The sequence below is a fragment of the Equus przewalskii genome, chromosome 11 (assembly GCF_037783145.1).
Source record: "Equus przewalskii isolate Varuska chromosome 11, EquPr2, whole genome shotgun sequence".
Lineage (NCBI taxonomy): Eukaryota > Metazoa > Chordata > Mammalia > Perissodactyla > Equidae > Equus > Equus przewalskii.
In genome coordinates, this window is record NC_091841.1 from 33,766,950 (window position 1) to 33,790,689 (window position 23,740).

The window sequence follows — 23,740 nt, forward strand, 5'->3', positions numbered from 1 at the left end:
GCCTCCATCAGTCTGGTCAGTCTATCACCACCCAGCACATGGGCCCCTCCCCTCCAGCCCTACCCACCCTTTCTCCCTGCTTCAGCCAGGGGCCTGGGGCACGGCCAGGTGCTGTTCTGACCTGCTGGGACAGCAGGCTGGGCATCAGTTTCCAGTTAGAATCAGGACAAGACCCCTGCCCTGAGGAAGAAAGAGGACGTGATAGGCTCCCTCCTTCCCACTGCCCCCCCAGTCCTGGGAGCCCCCCGCAGCCTCATGGGGGAGTCTGGCCCCCTTGGGGCTGGAGCAGACTCCATGTGGGTGGAGGGCTCCTGGGGTCTGCCCAGACACTCAGTGGGGAGGGGCTGCGCAGGCCTCGGGGTGTCCATCTGCCTGCTCACACGTGGGTGTGGGTGGCTGAGACCTCCCAGGTGGGTGGCCAAGCGGGGTCTGCCCCATCACCAATGGCTGCGCCCCTGAGCCCCCGCCCATGGGCTGCGCCTCTTGGACCCTCCACATGGTTAATTCACTCGTCTGCTCAGGGCTGTAGGGCAGCGGCCTCCTGGCTCGTGGGGCCGTGATAAGGGCTCTGCCCAGGCGGGGGAGATGTGCAGGGGGCCAGGGTGAGAGCCAGGGACACAATGAGGACCCCTCTGGCTGCTGGGGGCAGGGAGGGACTTGGGCCCAACTGGGAAACCCCAGGGACCTGAGATGGGACGGTTTTAAGAGGAGGCGGGGGTCCCTTGGATGGGTGGGGGCAGTGCAAGCAGGGGGCAGGCAGGTTGCGACCCTGCCTTGGACAGCGCCTGGCTGGGGCCTGGGCTCTGGCTGGGGCACTGGGACTCATGGGTTCAGTGTGCTGCCCATGAGGTCTCTGAGGGGAGGGACAGGTGCTCAGTGGAAGGGGGTCTGGGGCTGTAACTGGGCCCACCCCACCACGGCCTGCAGGGACCAGGTGCGGCCGGGGGAGGGGTGGGGCCCTGTGCAATGTGACATGGACGGCTGGCCCACACGGGTGGAAAGCCCACCCTAGACTGGCCCCGCTCCAAAGCCCGGTGCTGCCCCCTGAGCCCACTGAGGCATCCCGAGGGGCTCAGTCCACTCAGACCCCTCAGTCTCCCACCAGTGGGAGGCTCCTGAGGGCAGGCGGGCAGCGGTGTCCGTGTCTGCCCATAGCCTGGCCCCGTACGCGGCGTCAGACGTCGAGCCTCAGAGCGCAGGGACGGGCAGTGGGTGGAGGTGGGGGTTGTGAGGGAATGAGCCCCTGCCCCCACCGTGACGTGCTTTCTTCTTCCCGAGCAGGTAGAGCGGGAGATTGCCATCCTGAAGCTCATCGAGCACCCTCACGTCCTAAAGCTGCACGACGTTTATGAAAACAAAAAATATTTGTAGGTATTGCTGGGTCCAGAGAGCTGGGGTGGCCAGAGGTGGGGCTGGGGGCCTTGGGCAGTGGAACTGGGCAGGGAGCCGTCTTAGGAGGGGCTCTGAAGGCCGATCCCCAGGCTGTGGCGGTCACTGCTTCTTGACCAGACCCGTGGCCTGCTCTGCTGGAGACTGGCAGAGCCACCAGCCTGAGCCACCAGGTGGAGTGGGGCTTCCTGGAGGAGTGGGCTGCCGGTGGGGGTCAAGGGGAAGGCGCCTCTGGGACCCTCTCTCCCTGGCCCCAGCGAGCCTTGACTCCATCAGTGCTGGGGACTGCCACTCTCCCTCCCCACTCACACTGAGCCCCCGTCTGCTCCCTCACCGGGCTCGGGACCCTAGGCTGGCTGACTGTACTTTCGCCACCCCAGACCCCTCACCCAGTCTGTTGTCCCACCCACCAACCCTCCTGGGGACGCCTGGCCCCGGGCTGCTGAGTATGCCTTACCTCCTGTCACACCGTGGCTGCCGAGGCCAGTGGAAACCTCACTGTCCCCTGCAGACCTGGGTCGGAATCCTGGTGCCCCCAGGTCACCAGCCCTCTGTGCTCAGCGAGCTCGCTGGGGCTGCAGGCGGCGGTCACCACAGGCTCACCTCTGGGGAGCATCCAGCTCTGCCACTGCTGCATGTGTGACTGTAGGAAGGCTCCTGGCCCTCTGTGCCGTGTCCCTGAGGGAGGGGCTCTCCTGCAGTTTCCTCGGGGACATGCAGATTGAGGACATGAGACACAAGGGCTGGCTCGACCCCTGAGTACAACCCCGACCCCCAGCCACCCTCGTCCTAGAGCCCTGGGCACCTGATGCAGGCCGACCAGCTGCCCAGGTGGCCGTCCTCAGCCCCTGGGCACTGCCCTGGGCAGTGGAGGTGGGGCAGGAGGCCGGTGCGAGGGCAGCCCTGGGGGAGCAGGAGGGCTTGGGACCCAGTGTCCCCCTGGCAGGTTACTCACTCTCTCTGCACCTCAGTTTCCTCGTGCATGACGGTGTCACCACTACGCCAGCTGGGGTCCCAGCCAGCACAATGGCCAACTCCAAGTGTTTAATGAGGGTGGAGTGCCAGGAGCTGCCCTGCATGGGGGACCTCAGTCACCACGGGCCTGGGCCCTGACGCTGGTGGACTGCGGAACTTGGCCACCATTAGGACCTTGATGAGGTGCAATGGGGCCACACCACACTCCTGCCCTCGCCCCCACTGGCCTGATCAACCACCTGGCAGTATCTTAGTGGCATCCTGTGGGTTTGGGATGCAGGGTGTGTGGCCATGCCCCCTGCACACCTAGTACATGGGACACCTCACACCTCTGTGGCTGCTGAGTCACTCGTGAGGCAGACACATAGGCGACAGCAGAGCCTGAGGTTCAAGGAGGCCAACATGGGGCCAGGCAGTTGGGGAGGGGCCTGGGACGGCGGGGCCAGGTGGGCACAGCTCGGCAAAGGTGACGGGAATGGGGGACCTGGACACAGGCGGACAGGTAGCCGGTCCAGGGGATTGCAGGGGCCAAGGTGGGGCCCTGCTCCACCTCACAGACAGGCTCCTTGTGCCCAGGGCCCCCAGCGCACTGACCCCTCAATTCCTGCAAAACCAGCCCTTGAGACAGCTGGTCACTTTTGATCCCATGGCCGCCGGGCACGCCCCTGAGGCCCTGGTCCTGCCAGCCCTTGTCCTGTGTGGCTCCTCTCATGATCCTCTCCTCTCATGCCTCCCCCCGAAAAGCCACTGCAGCCTGCCCGGGACCCCACCCTCACCAGTTCCTACCAGTGACTCCTCGGGAGTGTGCTCAGTGTCCCAACCAGGCTCCCCTGAGGCCCCGCAGGCATCAGAGTCCATCGTCCCAGGGACCCGCCACTTCTCCCAGAAACCACCCTGGTCAGGCCCCACCACAGGCTCAGCTCGCACACAGCCCGCTTCTCACCCCCCTTTCAGAGGGGTGCGGGTCCCCCCAGCCACCATCACCCCAGCCAGAGCCTGGACACCTTCCTCCACCTGACCTCCCCGTCCTGTCTCAGCCCCCACCCCACAGCCCTGCACAGCTGCCCAGATGTCCTTGGTCCCTGGACCCCTGCTTGGCGCTGTGATGCAGTTGAGGGGAGGGTGCAAAGGGCCAGGCTGAGCAGAGGGGCATCTGGTCCCTCCAGTAGCCCAGTCCCCACCCCTGGCACCGCTCCAGCCGCACTGAGCCAAGTCAGGGGCAGTTGCCACCCTGCCAGCTGGGACACACCCACCCAGGCCCTCCTCCTACCCCTTCCCCTCTGTCTTCCCAGACCTCCTTTGAGGGAGAGCTTCCCCACACCCCCGGCTGCGCCCTACTAGCCCCTCGCCTACTCCCTTTTGATGTCTGTCCTGCTGGCCAGGGCTCCCTGAGGGCCCGACGGTCTGATTCATCCTGTTGTTGGGAAGTTCTGCCTGGGCTGGCCAGGGAGGGCTGGAAGGGCCGAGGCCATGGCTCACACAAGGTCCAACCACAGTACCTCTCTCGCCTCGGGCCAGCATCCCTCAGCTGGGGGGCCATGTAGCCCTGCTCCCTGGCCCCAGGCGCCAGAGATGCCTCCAACAGGCTGCCCTCGAGGTGGGGCCTCATGCTGAAGGTGCCAGGACACGACGGTGGCTCTAGCTGGGTGGCCCTGGGGTGGGCCGGGCACGCTGTGTGTGCCCACTGACGCCCGCCATCCCCGCAGATACCTGGTGCTAGAACACGTGTCTGGAGGTGAGCTCTTCGACTACCTGGTCAAAAAGGGGAGGCTGACCCCCAAAGAGGCGCGCAAGTTCTTCCGGCAGATCATCTCGGCGCTAGACTTCTGCCACAGCCACTCCATATGGTACGCGCCCCCGTCACCCCAGGAGCGCCTCCCCCGACTCTTGCATTCCCCTATCCCCTTGGAGTAGACAGTGCATCTCTTACTGACTCCTCAAGGGCCTCAGGACATTTTCTGCCAGGTGCCCACCCAAGAGTTGGAAGCCTCTCCTCGGCTTTTTCAGGGCGTCCTCGGTCTGGGGACCGCAGGTTGGCCTCCGCGCAGAGCGGTGTGGGGGAAGCAGCGAAGGGAATGGGGCCTCAGGGAGCAAAGCAGAGCCTGCCCAGGGGCCACAAGAGCCAGCAGTGCGACCCAAGAGAGCCTGTCCCTCCATCCCACAGACCAGAGCCCAGGCAGGCCACGTGAGATGGGCTGCCTGTGACATCACCAGGAGCTGCCATTGGCCTCATGCTGTGTGGTGGGGAGGGAAGGGGAGACAGCTCTGGGCCCTTCGGCCTGACCCGGTTCCTTCCAGCCACAGGGACCTGAAACCAGAGAACTTGCTGCTGGACGAGAAGAACAACATCCGCATCGCGGACTTCGGGATGGCCTCCCTGCAGGTGGGCGACAGCCTGCTGGAGACCAGCTGTGGGTGAGTGCCTACCTGCCTCGGCCCTGCCTGCCGCTGCAGCCCTGCACCCCTGCCAGCTCTACACAGGCTCGGAGAGGTGGCCCAGATGCTGCTGCCCCAGCCCAGCCCATGGATGCACGTGGGGTCTCTGTGTCTGCCCGGCCAGGTGGCCCTGCAGCCCCAGGGCCTCCCTCCAGGCCCCCGCAGCCTGGGCTGGAGGCAGGACCCCTGGCTCTGCCTCCGGCTCTGGCTCTGGTGTGCTGTTCAGTGAAGGGGTGGCAGGTGGCCCGCCTGGCCCAGAGCCTCCCTCGGCTCTCCCACCAGGCCCTGGAAGGAGGTCCAGCCCCATGGCTGCCTGCCCTGGGGCAGGGGGAGCTGGTGCACAGCTTCCTGCTCTGTGCACCCTTAGCAGAGGGACCTAAGTTGGGACCCCAGGACATGCCCCGTGGTCCTTCCTCTGACGCCCATCTCCTTGGACCAGGAGGGATGGGCAGACTTCCCTGAGCATAGAGGAGCCCCAGCTCCCAGGCCTTGTTGTCCCCCAGGGAGCATGCAGGGCATTAGGTGGTGGTGTGGTGGCACCAGAGCCCCCTGAGCCTCCTGGAAGGCGTGAGGGCCCCAGCGGGACTCCACCCCAGGGGGCAGGGAGCACCCCTCCTCCAGGCCCCTCCTGTGTCCCAGGGGCCCAGAGGTCCAGGCAGTGGACAGGGAGCAGGGACCACCCCTCATGTGGGCCCCACCTTGTGTCCGGGGCAGCCCAGAGGCCCAGGCCACGGACAGTGGTGCTGCCTCGAGCCCTGACGCTGGTTTCCCTTCAGGTCGCCCCACTATGCCTGCCCCGAGGTGATCCGGGTAAGTGGCCATTGCCCGCGGCCCCCACCCCAGGCCCTATCTGTCCAAGGGGGCTCCCACCCCAGCCCTCGGGGAGGTCTGAGGGTCCACGTGTCCTTGGACAGCCCACGGGGCGACTCCCAGACCCTGGCCCGGGCCCCTCGCCGGCAAGCCCCGGCCCTGCGCCCGCGCCCACCGCACTGTGTCTGCAGGGGGAGAAGTATGACGGCCGCAAGGCGGACGTGTGGAGCTGCGGGGTGATCCTGTTCGCCTTGCTGGTGGTGAGACCCCGTCCCGGCCCCCATCCATCTCTGTCCCCGCCCCTCACCCCGCCCCACCCCGCCCGGCCACCGCCCACCCTCCTTCCCGCGATGACCCCCTTCCGGCCGGCAGGGGGCGCTGCCCTTCGACGACGACAACCTGCGGCAGCTGCTGGAGAAGGTGAAGCGGGGCGTGTTCCACATGCCGCACTTCATCCCGCCCGACTGCCAGAGCCTGCTGCGTGGCATGATCGAGGTGGACGCCGCGCGGCGCCTCACGGTGCGTCCGCCGCCTGCGGGCGAGGCTCCTCTGCACCCGCCTCCCAGGGCGAGGGGCGCTGCCCACGGGGACGGCCCTGTGCGCGGGAGTGTGTACGGAGCCCTGGGTGTGCGCGAGTGTGCCGGTGTGCAGAGGGCGTGTGCGTGCACATGTGAGAGTGTGTGCACAGCTGTGTGTGACTGCATGAACAGGCGTGTGTGGGCGTGTGCATGGGTTTGTGAGTGTGCACACGTGCACAGGTATATGGGCACATGCACATGGGTAACAGTACATGCACAGAGGCATGAGTGTGTGTGAGAATAGGAGTGTGCATGCGAAGCTGTGTGTGGGCATGTGCATGGGTGTGTGCGTGTATGTGCAGGTGTGCAAGCACATGGGCATGGATGTGTGCATGTGTGCATGGGTGTGAGCGTGTGCCGGGCATAGGCATGTGCACAGTCCTCTGCCTGTGAGTGTGGTTCTGGAGCGCTAGGTGTGCCTGGGAGGCGAGAGTCCACCGTTACTGGCTCCCTTCTCCTGGGCCAGTGCTGTCAGCATGACCGACTCCCACGCTGGGGGATGGGAGGGTCTGAGGGAAGCCCCCCACTTCTGAAAGAAGCCCCAGGTCAGCTGTCTGTGGTCTCCTGCCAAGGGGCTAAGCTGCTGCCAAGTTGGCAGGTCCCCAGGGCGAGGGCAGTAGGACTCCCCTGGGTGGCCTGGTGCCCAAGAAGCCGCCCTCTCCCTCCCTCCCCAGCAAAGCTGTCCTGAGTCTGGGTGGGGGGCTCGGCCCCTGGGCCTCCTGCTTGTACCTTCCCCCCAGCCCCTCCCCACGCAGATGGGCTGGGCCTGGCTGCTTCCCCTGCTCTCCTCCCTCACACCTCCTTCCCAGAGCCCCAAGAGGGACCCGAAGCATAGGCCACCAGGCCCCCGCCCCTGCCTGCGGCTCCCACTCCTCCCCTCCCCAACTGCTTGCTTTCTCTAGGCTGGCATTTCCTCTTCACTTGGGAGGGCAGGTCAGGGGAGCTAGCCTGGAGCCTCTGGGAATGCAGCCCTCCCCCTCCTTACGCCCCCCACCCCGCCCCACATCTCCCATCCTCCCCCTTCCCACTCCTCGCCCTCCCTTGCCCCCTCCCCTCCTCATCCACCCTCTCTCCCTTCTCCCCCTCCCCCATCCTTCCCCTCCCCTGCCCCTTCTCCGCTTTCCCCTTCTCTCCCTCCCCCCCTTCCTCTCCCTCTCTCCTCCTCATCCTTGTTCTCCCCTCATCTTCCCCTCCCCTCCCCCTCCTGTCCTCCCCCATCTCCATCCTCTCTTCTCCACCCCCTCCCCCTCCTCTCTCTCCAGCTCCTGTCCCCCTCCCCTCCTGTGCCTCCCCCTCCTGCTCCCTCTGGCTTCCTAACGTGGGCTCTCTCCTTCCCCCTACTAACTCCCTGTTTCTCTTTCCTCGTAGCTAGAGCACATTCAGAAACACACATGGTATATGTAAGTAGCTTCTCCTCCCACTCCTCGCCTGCTTGCCTGTGGCTGTGGCCTGGAGGGCCTGCTAGGGAAGGCGGGGGGGAGGACCCAGCGCAGGCCTGCCCCAGCCTTGGCTGCCTGGCCAGCTCTCAGGGCCCCTGGGCTGGCCTGCACTGGGCACAGGCAGAATGCAGGAGGTGTGCAGGGGCTGGCGCAGGGGGAGCAGCAGGACTCAGGGTCCCCAGGAAGGGGTGGGCCTCCCGGCTTCCCGCCCTCCTGGCCGCCTCAGGGTGGGGGTGGAGGAGCCTCCGCTGGGCCAGAGGTGAGTGGCCGCTGCCCTGTCATCCACAGAGGGGGCAAGAACGAGCCGGAGCCTGAGCAGCCCATTCCCCGCAAGGTGCAGATCCGCTCACTGCCCAGCCTGGAGGACATCGACCCTGATGTGCTGGATAGCATGCACTCGCTGGGCTGCTTCCGCGACCGCAACAAGCTGCTGCAGGACCTGCTGTCCGAGGAGTGCGTCTGTGGGGACACCCACCCAGGCGGGCGGCAGAGCCGGGAGTGTTCGTAGGAGGCGGTGGGGAGTGGGTGCCCTGGGGGAACACAGAGTGGCCCCGGGGACCATCACCCAGGAACTGATGTGCCCTGGGGCCAGGCCTCCTCACCGCCTCTCGCCTGCTCCAGGGAGAACCAGGAGAAGATGATCTACTTCCTCCTCCTGGACCGGAAGGAGAGGTACCCAAGCCACGAGGACGAGGACCTGCCCCCAAGGAATGAAATAGGTACAGCCCCAGGGGCCCAGCCTCACACCACCCTTTGGTCCCACGCGGGCTGCCCGGCCCTGACCCCCCTCTGCATGCAGACCCTCCCCGGAAGCGTGTGGACTCCCCGATGCTGAACCGGCACGGCAAGCGACGGCCAGAGCGCAAGTCCATGGAGGTGCTCAGCGTGACGGACGGTGGCTCCCCGGTGCCCGCACGGAGGGCCATCGAGATGGCTCAGCACGGCCAGAGGTGCGTGCCTTCCAGAGGACCCGGTGCTCCGGCTCCTGTACCCTGGCCTGGTCGGTGTCAGCACCCTCATGGGCCGGCTGGGCCTGGCCTAGCTCATCTCTGCCCCCTGGCCCTGGGCTGCGCCGAGGCCACTGGGCGGGGTGGACTGTGCCGTGCCGAGGACTCGGCTGCTTGGACTGCGCTGGCTGCACTGGGCTGAGCTGGGCTGAGCTGGGTTGGGCTGCACTGGGCTAAACTGGGCTGGATTGGGCTGAGCTGGGCTGGGCTGGACTGGGCTGAGCTGGGCTGGGCTGCACTGGGCTGCACTGGGCTGGACTGGGCTGAGCTGGACTGGACTGGACTGACCTGGGCTGAGCTGGGCTGGACTGAGATAGACTAAACTGGAGGGGCCTGGACTGAGCTGAACGGGACTGAACTGGGCGGGACTGGAAGGGCCTGGACTGGGCTGGGCTGAGCTGAACGGGACTGAACTGGGCTGGACTGGAGGAGACTGGGCTGAACTGGGCTGGACTGGGCTGAGCTGGGCTGGGCTGAAATGGACTGAACTGGAGTGGACTGATCTGAAGTGGACTAGTCTGAGCTGGACTGTACTGGACTGAGCTGGGCTGGGTTTAACTGGGCTGGGCTGGGCTGTCCTATCCTGTCCCCACTTGACATTGGCCTCAGGCAGTGTTGTGCAGGGATGTGGAATTCTGGGAGCAATGAGCAGGTCTGGCTATCCCGACAGATCCCCTGGAGGAAGGACAGGGTCTGGGCCCCACAGCACCTCAGCTGAGTGGCAGCCAGCTGGGCGAGGCTCTTGGCAAATCCTCACCCTGGTGCTGAGTGTGACCTGTTGGGGGCAAGGCCCAATGTTCCTGCCCAGTGGGGGCTTCAGCCATCTGGGGACAGCCCTGGGGCCTTGGAGCACCACAGGAAGTCCCAGCAGCCTTGGCCACCCCTGGACAGCTAGCGCTAGGTGCTGGGCCAGGCAGGCCTCCTGTGGAATTTGGCAGTAAATGGGGACCACAGGGCAGCAAGGCCCCCATCAGGATGAAACTGGGCTGGTGGTCCATAGCCCCCGGGTGGTCCCAGGCCCTCCCCCAGGGAACCAGGCTGGCTGGCTCAGCCTCCGACCTGGGGTCCCCGCCCTCTGAGGCCTCCTTCCAGGTCTCCAGACAGCCATGGACACGCCCGTGGGCTCCTGCATTGGGGGGTCGAGAGGAGGAGCAGGAGGAAGGTCCTGTTGGCTGAGCTCCTGCCCTGACCACACCTGGCGTCCTGCTTGTGGTGGGCGCACCTCCCCCAGCAGGCCCCCAGGGGAGAGTGGCCCCCTCCAAGCGGCTCACTGAGAGGTCACCTCTCGCCAGCCCGCCTTCCCACACGACAGGCTGAGTGCTGACCGCCTCCCCATACCAGCTGCCCTGCAGCCCTGCCACGCCACCTGCCTGGGGCAGGGGCAGGGGCATGGGCCCGGCGTGGGAGCCCACCCTGCCGTGGTTCCTGCTCTGCCTTCCAGGCCCCACTGCCTGGGAAACAGGGTGCTGGGATGAGGTGTGGACCATCCCGATGGTCACCTTTGTAAAGCCCTTTTCCTCTTGGCTCCTCCCCACCAGCTGCTGCTCCGGGCTCTGCTGCCTCTTCTGGCTTGGCCACTTAGCACTGGGCCACAGCAGGCCACCTCCTGGAGCTAAGGGGTCCTGGGCATCCTCCAAGGCCTGTCCAGCCGCCCTGCCCAGCAGGTCACCAGGGCAGGATGCACTGTGGCCCTGGTGCTCTCCTGCCCGACTGCTCCTGGCGTCCGTGTGCCCTGGCAGGGGGCCAGGTGCCTGCGCCCAGCCCAGAGCTGTGTGGTGGGCAGGCCTCCTGGACTGCCAGCGGGGCTGTGTCAGTAACTCTCTTCTCTCGCTTTGTTCCTGCTGTAGTAAAGCAATGTTCAGTAAAAGCCTGGATATCGCTGAAGCCCACCCCCAATTCAGCAAAGAAGACAGGTACACACCCTGCCCACCCACCCCCGCCCCCTGCCCTGATGGCCACGGTGGGCCTGGTGGCAGGGCTGGGCCTGAGGCGCGTCTGGCTCTCTCCCTTTGGCCGGGGAAGGGCCTGGCCAGGGTAGGCAGAGCCCAGCAGGAGGAGAGGGCTGCTGGGGCGAGGCCGACGGCCAGCCTGCGAGGGGCCAGGAGACCCACAGTGCTCTCCCTGCCCTGGGACCCCAGTGGCTGCAGGCTGTGAGACCCCTTCTGGCCTGCCCTTGCCCTGTGGCCGGTGGGCCTCTGTGGCCCTGGTTAACCTCCCCTCCCTGTTCTGCATGGCCCCTGGGTCCTGGGGCCTCCCTGCTGCCCACAAGGGCCTGAGTGGATGCGTCACCAGGGCCGCTTGGCCCCCCGAGTCCTGCGGGCTGCAGGCTCCCCAAGGAGGCGGCAGGAGGTGGGACAGTCCAGAGGCCTCTGCATGGGGCCAGTCCTCCTGAGCCCCCGGGGCCCTGCACCTGTAGGCTCTGCTGCCTGTGGGCACCGGTGGTCAGGCCTCACCCCATCCCCCTGCTCCAGCCCCTCCTGCCTTTTCTGGGTTCTGGTGCCGTCCTTCCTATTGCAGGCAGCTCCAGCCTGGTTTCCAGGGGCCTCCTGGTTGGACAGGTGTGGACGCGGCTCCCACCCGCTGCTGCTTTTCTGCTTTCTTGTGCCAAGCGACGAGCTCGTGGCTGGCTCAGTGGGAGGTCTGCTCATGGCTGCTGCCTCTGCCAGCCTGTGGCTGCTGGGGTGGGCACCAGCTGGGACCGACTGGCCCCCAGCTCCCTTATGCAACATCTGAAAGCTTCAGCCCTGGCCTGGCTCTGAGCACCATCTTGGCCGCGAGGGGTCAGGCTAGGGGCTAGGAGCAGGGTCCGCAGCGCCCCCGGCTCCATAGCTGTCAGGTCAAGAGTAGGACACTCGTCGCCATGGGGCCCCAGCCCACAGGTGCCAGCGTGGGCTCAGCTTCTCCCTGAGGCCCAGGGGCCGGGCCGTGGTGTGGGCGGGTGAGACCCCTCCAGAGGCCAGGCGGTGGGCGAATGGCCCTCACTCTCTTGTGCCCTCCTGTCCCAGGTGGCCGCCCCAGTCCCTCCCGTGTCCTCCTCCAGGACGGCAGGTGCAGGTGCCCAGGGGTGGAAGGCGTTCACTTTCCCTCCGGCCGTCGGTGTGGTGGAGAGGCCTCTGGGGGGTCCAGCTCCAGCCTCACAGGAGCAACGGCTGTGTGTGTGTCTCAGCCAGGCACACTGGGCCAGTGGGCTCTCTTTGGCCACGCCCAGGCCAGGTCTGCAGGCCATGTGGGCCAGTGGTGGACAAGGACCATGGTCCCTGCCAGTGTCCACCCTAGCCTCGTCTTGCCCAGGCCCGCCCAGTGTGAGTGAGGAGAGGGCTGTGGGCTGGCCTGCCGTGGGCAGCTCTGGGCTGGGCGGGTGGGCCATGGGTCTGGAGTGGCTGGGCTGGTGCCCAGCTGGAGGCCCACATGCAGAGACATGAGGGCTGGGCCGAGTGCAGGATTCAGAGCCCTGTGAAAGCTCAGCCTTGGGGGTCAGGCCGGGCTCAGGGCAACCAGGGCATGGAGTGGACCCGGCACAGGGAATGGATTCAGTTCGCAGGGAGCCCCCACGTCCCCTTGTCCCTCCGTCCACCTAAGCCCCTGGCAGACCCTTGCTGAGGGCTCTTCTCTGCTGTCCTGGGTCTAGCACCTCGGACACGGGACAGCTGTCATGTGGTGCGGAGGAGGAGCTCCAAGGCCACCAGCCACAGCCCTGGGCCTCTGATGGGGCCTAGATGGGCTGTGGGCCTTCCTGGGCCTGGTGAGAGGCAGGGTGGGGACAGCAGGATGGCCCTGGGCAGGCCGGGCGTGCACCAGGCCAGGGCTCCAGGCCTCTTGCAGAGTCTACCTGGGGGGAGAGAGGGGCCAAGAGCCCGTGGCCCTTTCCCAGGCTGACCTGCTTCTGCGCCTGTGTCCCCAGGTCTAGGTCCATCAGCGGCGCCTCCTCAGGCCTCTCCACCAGCCCTCTCAGCAGCCCTCGGGTGAGTGACCCACCCGCTCTCTGCAGGCTCCGGGAGGTGCCCGTGCCTCTGCGGCCGGCGGGCGCCGGGTGGGGGGAGGCTGGTGGACAGAAGCAGGCCCCGCCTCGCCTGGTCCCCGCCTGCGGCTGGGGCTGCCGCGTGGCTGCCACTGCTCTCGCTAACTGCACGCTCTTGTTCTGTCTTGTTTGTTTTCTCGTGTGTCATTTGTTTTCTTTTGTGGCAAACACTCCCCCCCCCCAACGCCTGCCTGTCCCCGCTGCTCCCGCCTGGGGTCCCGGCTTCTCTCTGGTCCTACGGGTGCTGTGTGTGCATGCGGGGGGCGGGACGGGGTGTGCACGCTGGCGCTTGGCTCTCGCGGACCCCTTGGACCCCTTACTCTACTCTCTGTCCCACGCCTGCCCTGTAGCCTGTTAGAAAGTTTGTTCTGCCCCCCCCACCCCCGGAGCTCCCCTTCGTGGCCTGCCCCACGGCCACCTCCATGGAGCCCGAAGCTTGTCGGAGTGCCTCGCGGCTGGGACACGTCCTCCCTGCACAGCCCGCCCCGCGGCCCAACCCCAAGACCCAGACCTTGCCGAGCAAGGCCAAGCTGACCGACAAGCCGCTACAGGGCACCAAGTCTAACCCGCTCCCAGCCGGCACCCAGGCCCGGCCCCCTGTCCCAGGGGGCCTCGGCCCCCAGCTGGCCCTGCCCCCGGCCTCGCCGACCCTGCCGGCCCCCGCCCGGCTCCTACCCGCCGGGACTGAACCAAACACCAAATCTGTCCCCACCATACAGGTGACCCCTCACCCCTCTCCAAGGGGCAGTCCCCTCCCCACCCCCAAGGGGACGCCCGTGCACACGCCCAAGGAGAGCCCAGCCGGCACGCCCAACCCCACGCCGCCGTCCAGTCCCAGCGTTGGAGGGGTGCCCTGGAGGACACGGCTCAACTCCATCAAGAACAGCTTCCTGGGGTCGCCCCGCTTCCACCGCCGGAAACTGCAAGGTGCGCTTGGGCCGGACGTGGCAGGGTGTATGGGGAGTAGGGCCACAGCGGGAGCACCGGCCGTCCAGCCAGTGGGGCAGGTGGGGGCTGTAGGCTACGGGCTGCCCCCTCCCCCATTTGGTGGTTCATCTGCCAACAACACTGGACAGCAGCCCATGTCCACTAGGCCAGCACAGGCCTGGGCAGCACCTCCAGACGTCTATGTGTGCCTGAGCCTGCCCACCACGTGTGTCAGGGGTCCACTCAGAACTGCCCTCCCAGCAGGTGCAGCCTTGGGACCCCTCTTGGCTCCTTTGCTCCTCACTTAGCCCTTCGTCCTCCTTGGGCCGGGTTGCCTGAGCACGTGGGTGGTGTGGGTGCAGAAGGTCAGGAAGCCCTCGGGACCAGGGCAGCAGTTGACAGCTGACCCCTGCATGCTGGGTGCTGAGGGTCAGTCGGCACTGCCCATCTCCTGGGCCCACGGGTCGCACAGCACAGCTGATGGGTGGGACATGGAGGGCCAGTGCCATCTGTGAGGGACAGGAGGGCTGGCTGCAGGCCAGAGAAGGTGTGGCCTGGTTTCAGCACCCGTGGTCAGGACAGCTCCTGGCAGCTGGGGCTGACCTGTGCCCTTGGGTGCTGTGGATAGTGACAGCCTGCGGGTGGGGCCCTGCTGGGGGAGGGCCGTGCAGTGACCACGCTTCTCTCCTTGTCCTGCTTGTGTCTACAGTTCCAACGCCAGAGGAGATGTCCAACCTAACCCCGGAGTCGTCCCCAGAGTAAGTGGCCCTTGCCCGAGGTCGTCAGCCTCCCTCCTGGTGTCTGGACGCCAGGCACATGAGGGAGGGTCATGCTGGACTCTCCAGGTAGCAGGCCAGGGGGAGCCACGGGCGGCTCCAGGGCCGAGCAACCCAGCCTCTTGGGTCCTCCTCCTTGTCTCCCTGTGGCCCTTGGCTTACCCCCAGGTCCCTGCCCTCTGCCCCCTGCTTTGGCCACCTCCTCCCCAGTGCTCGTGGCTCTGAGTTGGGGAGCAGGGCCCGGGGCAGTGAGAGGGCCGCTGGGGAGTAAAGCCTGGCTCTTCCCGGCTCTGCTGGGAAGCCACACCCTGGGGTGGGGAGCCCAGGGCTGGCCAGACTCAAGGGATGGACAGCATAGCCATGTCTCAGAGTGACAGTCCACACCCGCCGGGAGCCCTGGCCTCCATGCTGGGAGAGCCCTTGGTAGCCAGGCTGGCTCATGTCTCTCGACGTGCCGGACCTGGGGTCGTGGGAAGTACTGGCCTGTGGCGCCTGCAGCAGGAGCCTCTGTCAGGGCTGCCCAAGAGCAGAGCCCCCAAGTGTGGCCAGAGACTCGGGGGCTCGCGGATTGGAGTCCTCGAGGGGAAGACATGGCACTGGCCAGGGAGGAAGAAAGCCATGGAATGGCCCAGTGGGACACACGTCCAGGGGAGGGTGGCCTTGGTCAAGGCAGGTGTAGACCAAGCCCCCGGCTCCCCGTCCCATAAGAGGAAGCAGCAGGGGCCTGTGGGAGGCAGCAGGAACCCAGAGCTACACACACACACACACACACCGCAGATGCCACTCACCGAGATGCTCCTCTGTGGTGTCACCCGATCACACGGTGTCTGGGGCAAAGACCCTGGAGAGGCGCCGCCTGCTCCACTCTCCCCACCTTCCCCCTGGTGACCTCCATTGCACAGTCTGTGGGCTGATGGTATGAACACGAGACGTGGTGTGGGTGCCAGGCAGGGCGCCAAGGGTGAAGGTGCTGGAGAGCCGCTGTGACCTCACGCGGGCAGCCTGCGCCAAGGCACCGGGCCAGCCGTCACCTGAGCCAGAGAAGAAGCTGTTACCGAGTCTTGTGCGCCGACTGAGGCTGTGGGCCTGGCACCACTGGTGGGAGCCGGGCGAGCCGCCAAGCCAGTGGCACCCAGCACGGCGTGTGCCCTGGGGGCTGAGTTAGGGAGCGTTTTAATCCACTGTCGGCGTCCCTTCAGTCACAAGTTTCTGCTGTTGTCAGAAGCTCTCGCGAACATCCTTGGCATGTCATCGTCATATTTTCAAGGATACTTGAAAACCTCCTACAAGCAGCCTCAGCCGGTTGGGCAGTCTGCAGCCCCTCCTTCCCAGCCTGAGCCCCGTGGAGGCCTTGCCCCCTCCTGAGCGCCCTGGCCAGCACCCGCCCCTCCTGTGTGTTGACCCCTGAGTGTAGCCCCCACATGTTCGCCCACCTGAGACATCCTACCCACAGCCGCCAGCAACCCTGCATCAGCCCAGCTTCCCAGAGAAGCAGCTGGCAGGGTGTGCACGCCGGGGCTGGTGTTTTCAGGAACTGGCTCATGAGACTGGGGGCGCTGGCGAGCCTGAGACTAGGCTCGGCAGGCTGGAAGTGCAGGTTTGCATGACGTTGCAGCCTTAAGTCTAAAACCTGCCGGCAGACAAGCAGGAACTCAGGCCGGCCTCCATGCTGCCATCTTGAGGCGAATTCTTCCTTTTCTGGGAAACCTCAGCCATTGCTCTGAAGGCCATCAGCTGATTGGATGAGGCCCACCACGTTTGAGAAGGTCACCTGCTTTCTCAGTCAAATGATTACCATGTCTAAAAAATATCTTTTAATAAGCAACACCCAATGTTTGACCAGGCAAGCCAAGCTGACCCTGAAGTTAACCATCACGGGCCCATCACCATCTCCCTCCACTGGCCTTGCCAGCTCATCCAGGCTTCTTTCAGACATGGACTATTTTGTCAGATGCCAACCCCTGGGTTCCAAAGTACAAAAGTCAGATTCCATTGTTATTCTTCCATCTTTTTCATCAAGGGAGAAGCAGGTTCCGGAACCACTTCCCTGAGCACCTCCTGGGCTCCAGGCCCTGGGACAGGTGCTGGGGTCCAGCGGTGAGCAGGCTGGGGTAGCAGCCTACCCTGGAGTGTGGGATACAGAGCCGATGGCCAGAGAGCAGCTGGATGTGGGGAAGGACGCTGAGGTGGCTGAGCACCGGCGTGGGGTCCGCGAGGAAGATTCTGCATATCTTGACCTCTGCCTTCTGTCGGGAGTCCTGGCAGGGCACGGAGGTCGGCTCTTGCGGGTGGGAGCAGGAAGTGCTGGGTCGGCAGGCGGCTGGTGCTCCAGAATTGCCATGGTGGCCGAAGACCCAGTTCCGGAAATGGGCAGAAGAAAGGAAAGTCGCATGGCCATGAAAACCACCAAACCCAGCCTGAGAGTCAGCCCAGAGAGCTCTGCTGACATGAGACCGACAGCTCACCCTGCCACCGCTGCTGGAGCAAGACATGGGCCTGAGACCAGGCCGGCCCTGGCTGCAGACACTGCACGTGGCTGCTGCAGCACCTCCCCCCAGGTCCCTGCCTCTGCATCACTAGCTCCCAGTTTGAGTGGGCGCGTTTGATTGGTGGAGGTCTTCGTGGGTCAGGGCCTGGACGCAGCCCGACTGGCCCCTCTGCTTTAGGGTGTCAGCCAGCTGTGGTCACCTCAAGGCTCAACTGGAGCAGGATCTGCTGCCAAGCTCAGGTGGTGTTGGCAGGATTCAGGTCCTCATGGCTGTTGGACAGAGGGCCTCGGTTCCTCACCATCACGTCAGCTGGCTCCTTCAAGACTCAGTGGAGACCTGCTAGCAAGATGGAAGTCCCAGCCTTTATAACCCAATCTTGGAAGTGACCTGTCACCTTCCTGCATGCTAGTTAGAAGCAAGGCACAGGCCCTGCCCACACCCAAGGGGGGGCCACACGGGCATCCAGGAGGCAGGGCGGCGGGGCCACCCAGGGGTCTCCCACACTGCTGCGTGCTGTAGCAGGAAGGGCTCCACCTCAGGGGGCGCTCAGACACAGGACAGAGTGACAAGACCAGACGGAGCAAGGAAGGGAAGCCCTGGGTGCCCGTGAGGCGAGAGGCCATGTGCAGGAGGGTGCTGCCAGCCTTGGGCTCCCCGGGATGCAGCCTCCACCCTGCCTAGCACAGCAGCTGGGCCCATGGGGTTGACGTGAGTCCACGATCCAGTGACCTGGGCTCGGGCAGCCACTGGTCCTGAGGATGGGGGTACAGGGGGTGGCACTGGGGGGGCCAAGGCTGCCCCTTCTCTGTGCCATCTCCCCCACCATACCCTGCAGGGTTCCCCTGCTGCCCCCCTATCCCTGCCCTCTCTGGCTCCCCACACAGCCCTGGGACAAGGGCAGATGGCTGCACAGCAAATATCCCCAACCTTGGCAGCTTCAACAGAGAGGAGCAGGCTGGGGGCAGGGTGGGCTTTCTGCTCCTTCCTGGGGGATTCCAGCAGGTGCTGCCTGGGCCAAGCAGGCGGGGGAGTGGGGCCCAGGGCTGTGGGACTAGCATTAGGGATGTGAGGTCAGGGGCAAGGATGGTGGGGTCAGGGGTGGGGCGGGGGCAGGGTGGGGCCAGGATGGTGGGGTTGTTACTGAACCTAAAGCAGGTTCGCTTTTCCGTCGCACAGCAAGCCAATCTCTGACGCCGGGCGCAGTGGAACAAAGTAGGAATTTTCCTGCAGAGCACTGAGCAAGGAGAGCGGGCAGCTAACGCTGTAATCCCGAACTCCCCGAAAAGCTACAAGCAGGGGTTTTTATTGGGGGTTTCAAGTGGGGGAGGGGGAGCATGTGGCCTTGGGGCGGAAGTTCTAAGAGTCCTCTGCACAGGTGCAACTGTCTTCCATGTTGCATGCGGTGGATTTTAGTCTGTGATGTTGAACGTTTACACTCAGTCACTGGCCTCTTGGTGCCCCTGCATGATGCTTGGGGGCGGGGTTGCGGTCAACAAGCTGCCATGTGTCAGCGTCCCCCTGCTGTTCTGCAGAACAAGCTCAGAAACTTGGTCACTTTGTTTCCCATGTCAATGGTTTCGGCCTAATCCAGGGAAATTTTAACTCCTTCCTTTTTGGTTTCAGGGGCAGGGCCTGGGCAGGGGGTGTCATCACCAGATGGTGGGGTCAGTGCTGGGTCAGGGCAGAAGGTCAGGTTAGGGCAGTGAACTGGCCTCTGGCCTGGAAGGGAGAGAAGGGCAGGCCTGTCCCCAGACGCTCTGCTGATGGCACAGTGTACCCTGACATAACCAGCCCTCTGCCCCACGTCCCTCCCCCAGGCTCGCCAAGAAGTCCTGGTTTGGGAACTTCATCAACCTGGAGAAGGAGGAGCAGATCTTCGTGGTCATCAAGGACAAGCCGCTGAGCTCCATCAAAGCAGACATCGTCCACGCCTTCCTGTCGGTGAGCCTCACACCACTCGGGACGCTCGCCCCGGACAGAGGGTCCATCCATCCCTCACTCGGCAGACACTGCCTCCCACCTGCTCCGCTGGGGCCGCAGCATCACTGAGGCCATGGCCTGGCCTGGGGAGGGCCCAGGGAGCTTGCATTGACAGATCCACAGTCGTGCTGTGCACAGGCCCAGACCGGGGCTGGGCTCTGAAGGAAGGGGCACTGGGGACAGGGCCAGGCCTTGGGGGTGGCCCCTCACTGAGACGGGGTGAAGCACAGGCGGCCTCGCAGCAGCTCGCAGGGATGGGACATGAGGCTTTGACTCAGAGACTCTGCGAGGTGTGGTGGACGCGCCTGGGGGCTGGGGAACGGTCGCTAAGCGGCTGTCTCTGGTCCCTGTGTGCCCTCCAGACACCCCACGCCCTGCCAGCTCTCTGAGGGTGGACCGCGCTGGGGCCTGGAGTGCGTTCCACTTGTCTTTGCTGGGATCTTGGGCATGCGGAGCAGAAAGCCCTGAAGGTTTTCTTCCAGAGTCACGCCAGGGGGCCCAGCCTGCCTGGGCCTGCCTTGTGCTAGGTTCCCTAGGATCACAGCTTAGGAGTATCAGAGGGATCCCAGCATCTCTGCAGCCCGAGTTCAGGCCCAGCCTTCGGGGCGGTTTCTCTAACTCGGGGCAGCCTTGGCCCACTGGGCACTGCATCACCCCTGCTGCCTTGGCTGCAGCCCAGCCTCCCTCAGAGTGCAGGGACAGCTCTGTGCCCACTAGAGGTCTCCAGGGCCCAAGGAGCCAGCACCAGGCAGGGGGTAGCCTCACGCTGCACACAGGCACCCTGTCTCTGAAGCCTGCTCTCCTCTTTGGGAGCGGGTTTGGCCCCCTAACCCTGTCCTGACCACCTGCCCCCTAGGCCCCTCTGGCTGCTTGTGGGACACCAAGAATTCCTCCCCTGTGACCTCGACCTGGCCAGTGCCCGCCTCTGTCTCCTGACATGGGTCAGCCCTTCTAACCATGAGGCCAGCGCTGTGCTCTCCTGAGCGGCAGGGCCCTATCCTGGGGGTGACCCATGGGCCTTTCCCCCTGCTGCTGCATAACCCCAAAACGCAGAGGCCCCTGGGCCCGGCGCCGAGAGCTTGGACTCCAGAACCAGCAGAGTGATGGGCACTGTCGTCAGCGAGGCCATGTGGCCTCAGCCTCAGAAGCACTTTGTCAACATGCAGCGAAGGCTTGAGGCTCGGTCCCCGCTGCTGCTCTCTGGGGTCTGCAACCTTGCACTCACCTCCCCCTCCGCCCTCAGTCCCGCCCCCTACGCCCTCCCTCTTCCCCTCCAGGTTACCTTCCTCTCAGGAGCCCTGCCTCGTGGGCCTAGTAGGCCAGGCCTGCTCTCCTGTCAGTCCGTGTGAGAAATCTCCACGGAGGCTCCACGTGCCTCTGCCGCGTGGCCTTGGAGCGGGAGACCAGCTCCTACTTGATGGGCCTCATCTGGCTACGCCTGTTTCACAGATGAGGCGGGGGCTGGCTCAGTGCATCCAGTGCACAGTCTTGTGCACAGCACACATGCTGGGCTGGGCCGGGGCCACGCTCACGCCACCTGCCACCCTGCAGATCCCCAGCCTCAGCCACAGCGTCATCTCCCAAACCAGCTTCCGGGCTGAGTACAAGGCAACGGGGGGCCCAGCGGTGTTCCAGAAGCCAGTCAAGTTCCAGGTGGACATCACCTACACTGAGGGGGGTGCAGCACAGAAGGAGAATGGCATCTACTCTGTCACGTTCACGCTTCTGTCAGGTGAGCCGCTGGGCCGGGGGATGGGCTCTGGCCAGCCCTGCCCGGGCATAACCCCCAGTCTCCCACAGGCCCTAGCCGCCGCTTCAAGAGGGTCGTGGAGACTATTCAGACCCAGCTGCTGAGCACACACGACCAGCCCTCCACCCAGCATTTGTCAGGTGAGGCGGGGGCTCAGTGCGGGCCGCCCGGCGGGCTGGCAAGTGGGGCTTGGCCCCTCCGATGTGCCCCACTCCCACCCCAAGCTGTGCTGCGCCCTCAGGGAGCAGGGCCCTCCCAGCGCAGCGGGCCGGCTGCATCTGCACACCCAGGGAGGTAGGGCCCAGCACACCACACTGAAAGGCGCCTCTTGTCCACTGTAGAACCCCCCCCGCCAGCGCCAGGACTAAGCTGGGGTGCTGGGCTTAAGGGCCAGAAGGTGGCCACCAGCTACGAGAGTAGCCTCTGACGCTGGCAGGTAAGGTGTCCGGCCCCGCCACTGGGGCGGGGAGGGGGCTGCGGGCAGGGCCTCCGGTGAGAGCCAGGCTGGCCCTGAGAAGGCACCCCGTGCCTGCTCACACCTCCAGTGGCCAGCTCCTGGCCCTGGACAGGCCGTGCAGGCCCGGCCCCCAGGCTGAGCAGCTGGAGACGGGCAGCCGGGCCCTGGGACAGTGAGAGCAGGCTCCTGGAGAGCAGTGGCCATGTCCTGCCTGGGAGCCCTGCACCCTCAGGGCTCCTGCCCGAGGCACCCGTGAGGGCTCTGACCTGGTGCCCACCCTGCCTAACACCCTACCCATAACGGGCCTGCGACTGTCTGGCCTTGAGCAGGGCAGAGGGGACCTGAGGCCCCAGTCAAAGCAGGGGCTCCCCAGCTGGGCCTAGAGGGGGTCACACAAGGGAAGGGGCTGCCCAGGCCTGGAGGCACTGGGGGCCTTGGAGCCTGAGGGTCCATGCCACTCGGTGTCTGGCAGGAGTGGGCTGCACGGGTGTGGGTGGGGGTGAGCCAAGTCGGCTGGGCGGGCACGTGCACGAGTGGCCGTCTTGTCAGTGAGGGTGTGTGGGGCATGTCTGGACAGCAGTGAGGCACAGGGTCCCCGTAAAGCCTGTGTTGGGGTTTGGGGTCCAGGGAGCACTGCGTCCAGCCTAAGCCCTCCTTCTCTGAGCCCCCCGTGGCCGGCCGGGGCCTGAGTGGGCCCTTCCCCAGGCTGTTGGGGTCACCTTCCGTGCTTCTGTGTGGGGTCCTAGAGGCCAGAATGCCCTCTGTCCTCTGCCCTGCCATCCTCATTCCATCGTCTGTTTCACCCACCCCTCTCCTCTCCCCCAACACGTGCCTCATCACCCTATTGGCGGGTTGGGGCTGGAGTGCCCCCAACACCTGCCCTCACGCCATGGAGGGGCCCCCTCTCCTGCCCTGGGAGCAGGTGGCAGGGGGACAGGGAGCAAGCAGGGTCAGGTGCCTCTGGCTCCCTGAGCCTTTAAGGCCTCCATCTCAGAGCAAGGCAGTGCTGACAGAGGGAAACTGAGGCCCGGGAGGGACACAACTTGTCCTGGGAGGCAAGCAAAGGCCAGGTAACCTGTTCCTGCAGCCACCACCCAGGGTGGTGGTCCCTCTCTGCTCCTGGCTGGGCTGTGCATAGAGCCCCCGAGTCCCACCCTAAGAGGTGTCATGCTGTCCGTCAGCAAGTGCCCTCCGTGCCAGGTCCCCGGCACAGCAGTCAACAAGGTGGACAGGGACCTTCCTCAGGGCTCCAGCAATCAGTTCTGAAGACTCTTGGGTACCCACTCTGGGCCCCAAGCCTGTCTCCCCTGCCCTCCTTCAGGGAGCCCAACCTGGGACTCCAGCCCATCGCTTGGCCCCATGCCTAGACCCCTGATACTCCAGCCCCTCCCAGCACCCTCCCTCCCACACTGGACGCTCTTATCCAGCGAACTCAGTCCCAGAGCCACTGTAGGAGGGCGGTGGAAGTGGGGGACCTTCAGGCTCCAGACCAAAAGACCAAGTGGCCACCCGAGTGGGGCCACCAGCCCAGGGAGGGGAGGCCAGGAAGACACATCCCACCCTGCACCGCGGCCCTAGAGAGGGCCTTGAGGGAGCAGCCCCCAACCCCAGGCCCTGCCAGCACTCCCAGGCCCAGCAGAGGGAGGGAGAGTGTCAGGGAAGGGGGCCATGCATGAGTTGAGGAGCAAATGGGAGCCATGCAGCTGCCTGAGCCCAGGGTGAGGACACGTAGGTGGCTAGGTGGCCATCGTAGAGCACGGCTAGAGCCCAGGGGCTTCTCAGCTCCACAGCATGTGTCCTGGGCCCAGGGCATCCAAGGGGTAGGGTCACATCCTGTCCTCAGGCCCTAGTTGCTGCAGGACCCGCCACTGCGCTGGAGACAGCCTGACTCAGCGCCCACATTCTGAGCCCCGCCCCTCCTTGATCCCCCTCCAGCCCCCGCCCCTCCCCTGGGCCCCGCCCCCTCCAGGCCCCCGCCCCCTCCCTGAGCCCCACCTGCTCCGGACTCCGCCCACCCTGGGCCCCGCCCCCTCCGGGGCCCCAGACTCGGCCCCCTCCCTGAGGGCCTGGCCAGAGGCTGTGGGCAGTGCCCAGCCCGAGGGCCCGGTGGAAAGCCTTTTTCACACGTCTCCCCCCTCCTCTCTCCGTTCTGTGCTCCAGACACCACTAACTGTATGGAAATGATGACGGGGAGGCTTTCCAAATGTGGTAAGAACCCCTTACGCTCACCTGGGCCCCCAGCCTGTCACCCCCACCGCTCACCCCCACCCGCCACCCCTGGGGCTGTCCTGGGGTCCCTGTGTACACGTGGGCCGGCACACACACGCGGCCGGCACAGGCCCCAACTGCCCAGCCCCCTGCCTCTGCTGGGAGCAGCCTTGGCCACTCGCCACAGGCCAGCCCACGCATCAGCATAGGCCAGGGAGGGACCCCAAGCCTCCAAGCAAGAAAGGCACCCCATTCCCGGAGGCCAGCAAGGGCCCCATATGCAGGCTCTGGCCTGGGGTCAGGGTGGACTCCAGTCCTTGGGCAGGGTCTGGTGTCAGGCCCTCTGTCCGCTGGCACGGGGCGGGGGGCCCACTCCTGCTGAGGCTGTGAGCTCCCTCGACGCGCATGCACTGCCTCCTGCTGCACCTGCGGGAGGGAAGGGCCCCTGTGCTCTGGGCCCAGGTAGGCATCAGGTTTAGGAAATAGAGCTGAGGTGCCTGT

At 65.6% G+C, this 23,740-nt stretch overlaps 1 protein-coding gene and 1 long non-coding RNA gene across 30 annotated transcripts in view; one reads left to right on the forward strand and one right to left on the reverse strand.

Annotated features, from left to right (window-relative positions):
• BRSK2 (BR serine/threonine kinase 2) overlaps positions 1–23,740 on the forward strand; it is a 69,464-nt gene that overhangs the window by 42,880 nt on the left and 2,844 nt on the right. For 4 of the 29 annotated variants that reach the window (XR_011524239.1, XR_011524238.1, XR_011524240.1 and 1 more), the window contains exons 3-21: positions 1,282–1,367; positions 4,071–4,211; positions 4,663–4,779; positions 5,577–5,610; positions 5,802–5,870; positions 5,983–6,129; positions 7,557–7,588; positions 7,916–8,080; positions 8,249–8,346; positions 8,427–8,577; positions 10,482–10,547; positions 12,536–12,596; positions 13,372–13,579; positions 14,289–14,337; positions 18,662–18,785; positions 20,376–20,556; positions 20,625–20,714; positions 20,916–21,010; positions 23,192–23,239. Coding sequence is in view for 19 of the 29 variants with exons in the window: in XM_070565925.1 (XP_070422026.1) it covers positions 1,282–1,367; positions 4,071–4,211; positions 4,663–4,779; positions 5,577–5,610; positions 5,802–5,870; positions 5,983–6,129; positions 7,557–7,588; positions 7,916–8,080; positions 8,249–8,346; positions 8,427–8,577; positions 10,482–10,547; positions 12,536–12,596; positions 13,372–13,579; positions 14,289–14,337; positions 18,662–18,785; positions 20,376–20,556; positions 20,625–20,872 (1,977 nt within the window). In the remaining 10 variants the exon portion in view is untranslated. Of the gene's footprint in view, positions 1–1,281; positions 1,372–4,070; positions 4,212–4,662; positions 4,780–5,576; positions 5,611–5,801; positions 5,871–5,982; positions 6,130–7,556; positions 7,589–7,915; positions 8,081–8,248; positions 8,347–8,426; positions 8,578–10,481; positions 10,548–12,535; positions 12,597–13,371; positions 13,580–14,288; positions 14,338–18,661; positions 18,786–20,375; positions 21,011–23,191; positions 23,240–23,740 lie in introns of those variants that run through there. The other 25 variants (XR_011524242.1, XR_011524241.1, XR_011524243.1 and 22 more) reach the window with 14 other exon arrangements.
• Positions 16,155–19,912, reverse strand: LOC139074546 (uncharacterized). Its single transcript, XR_011524248.1, has 3 exons — positions 18,699–19,912; positions 17,991–18,563; positions 16,155–17,180 (listed from the first exon to the last, which is right to left on the reverse strand). It is a non-coding gene; the product is annotated as an uncharacterized lncRNA (long non-coding RNA).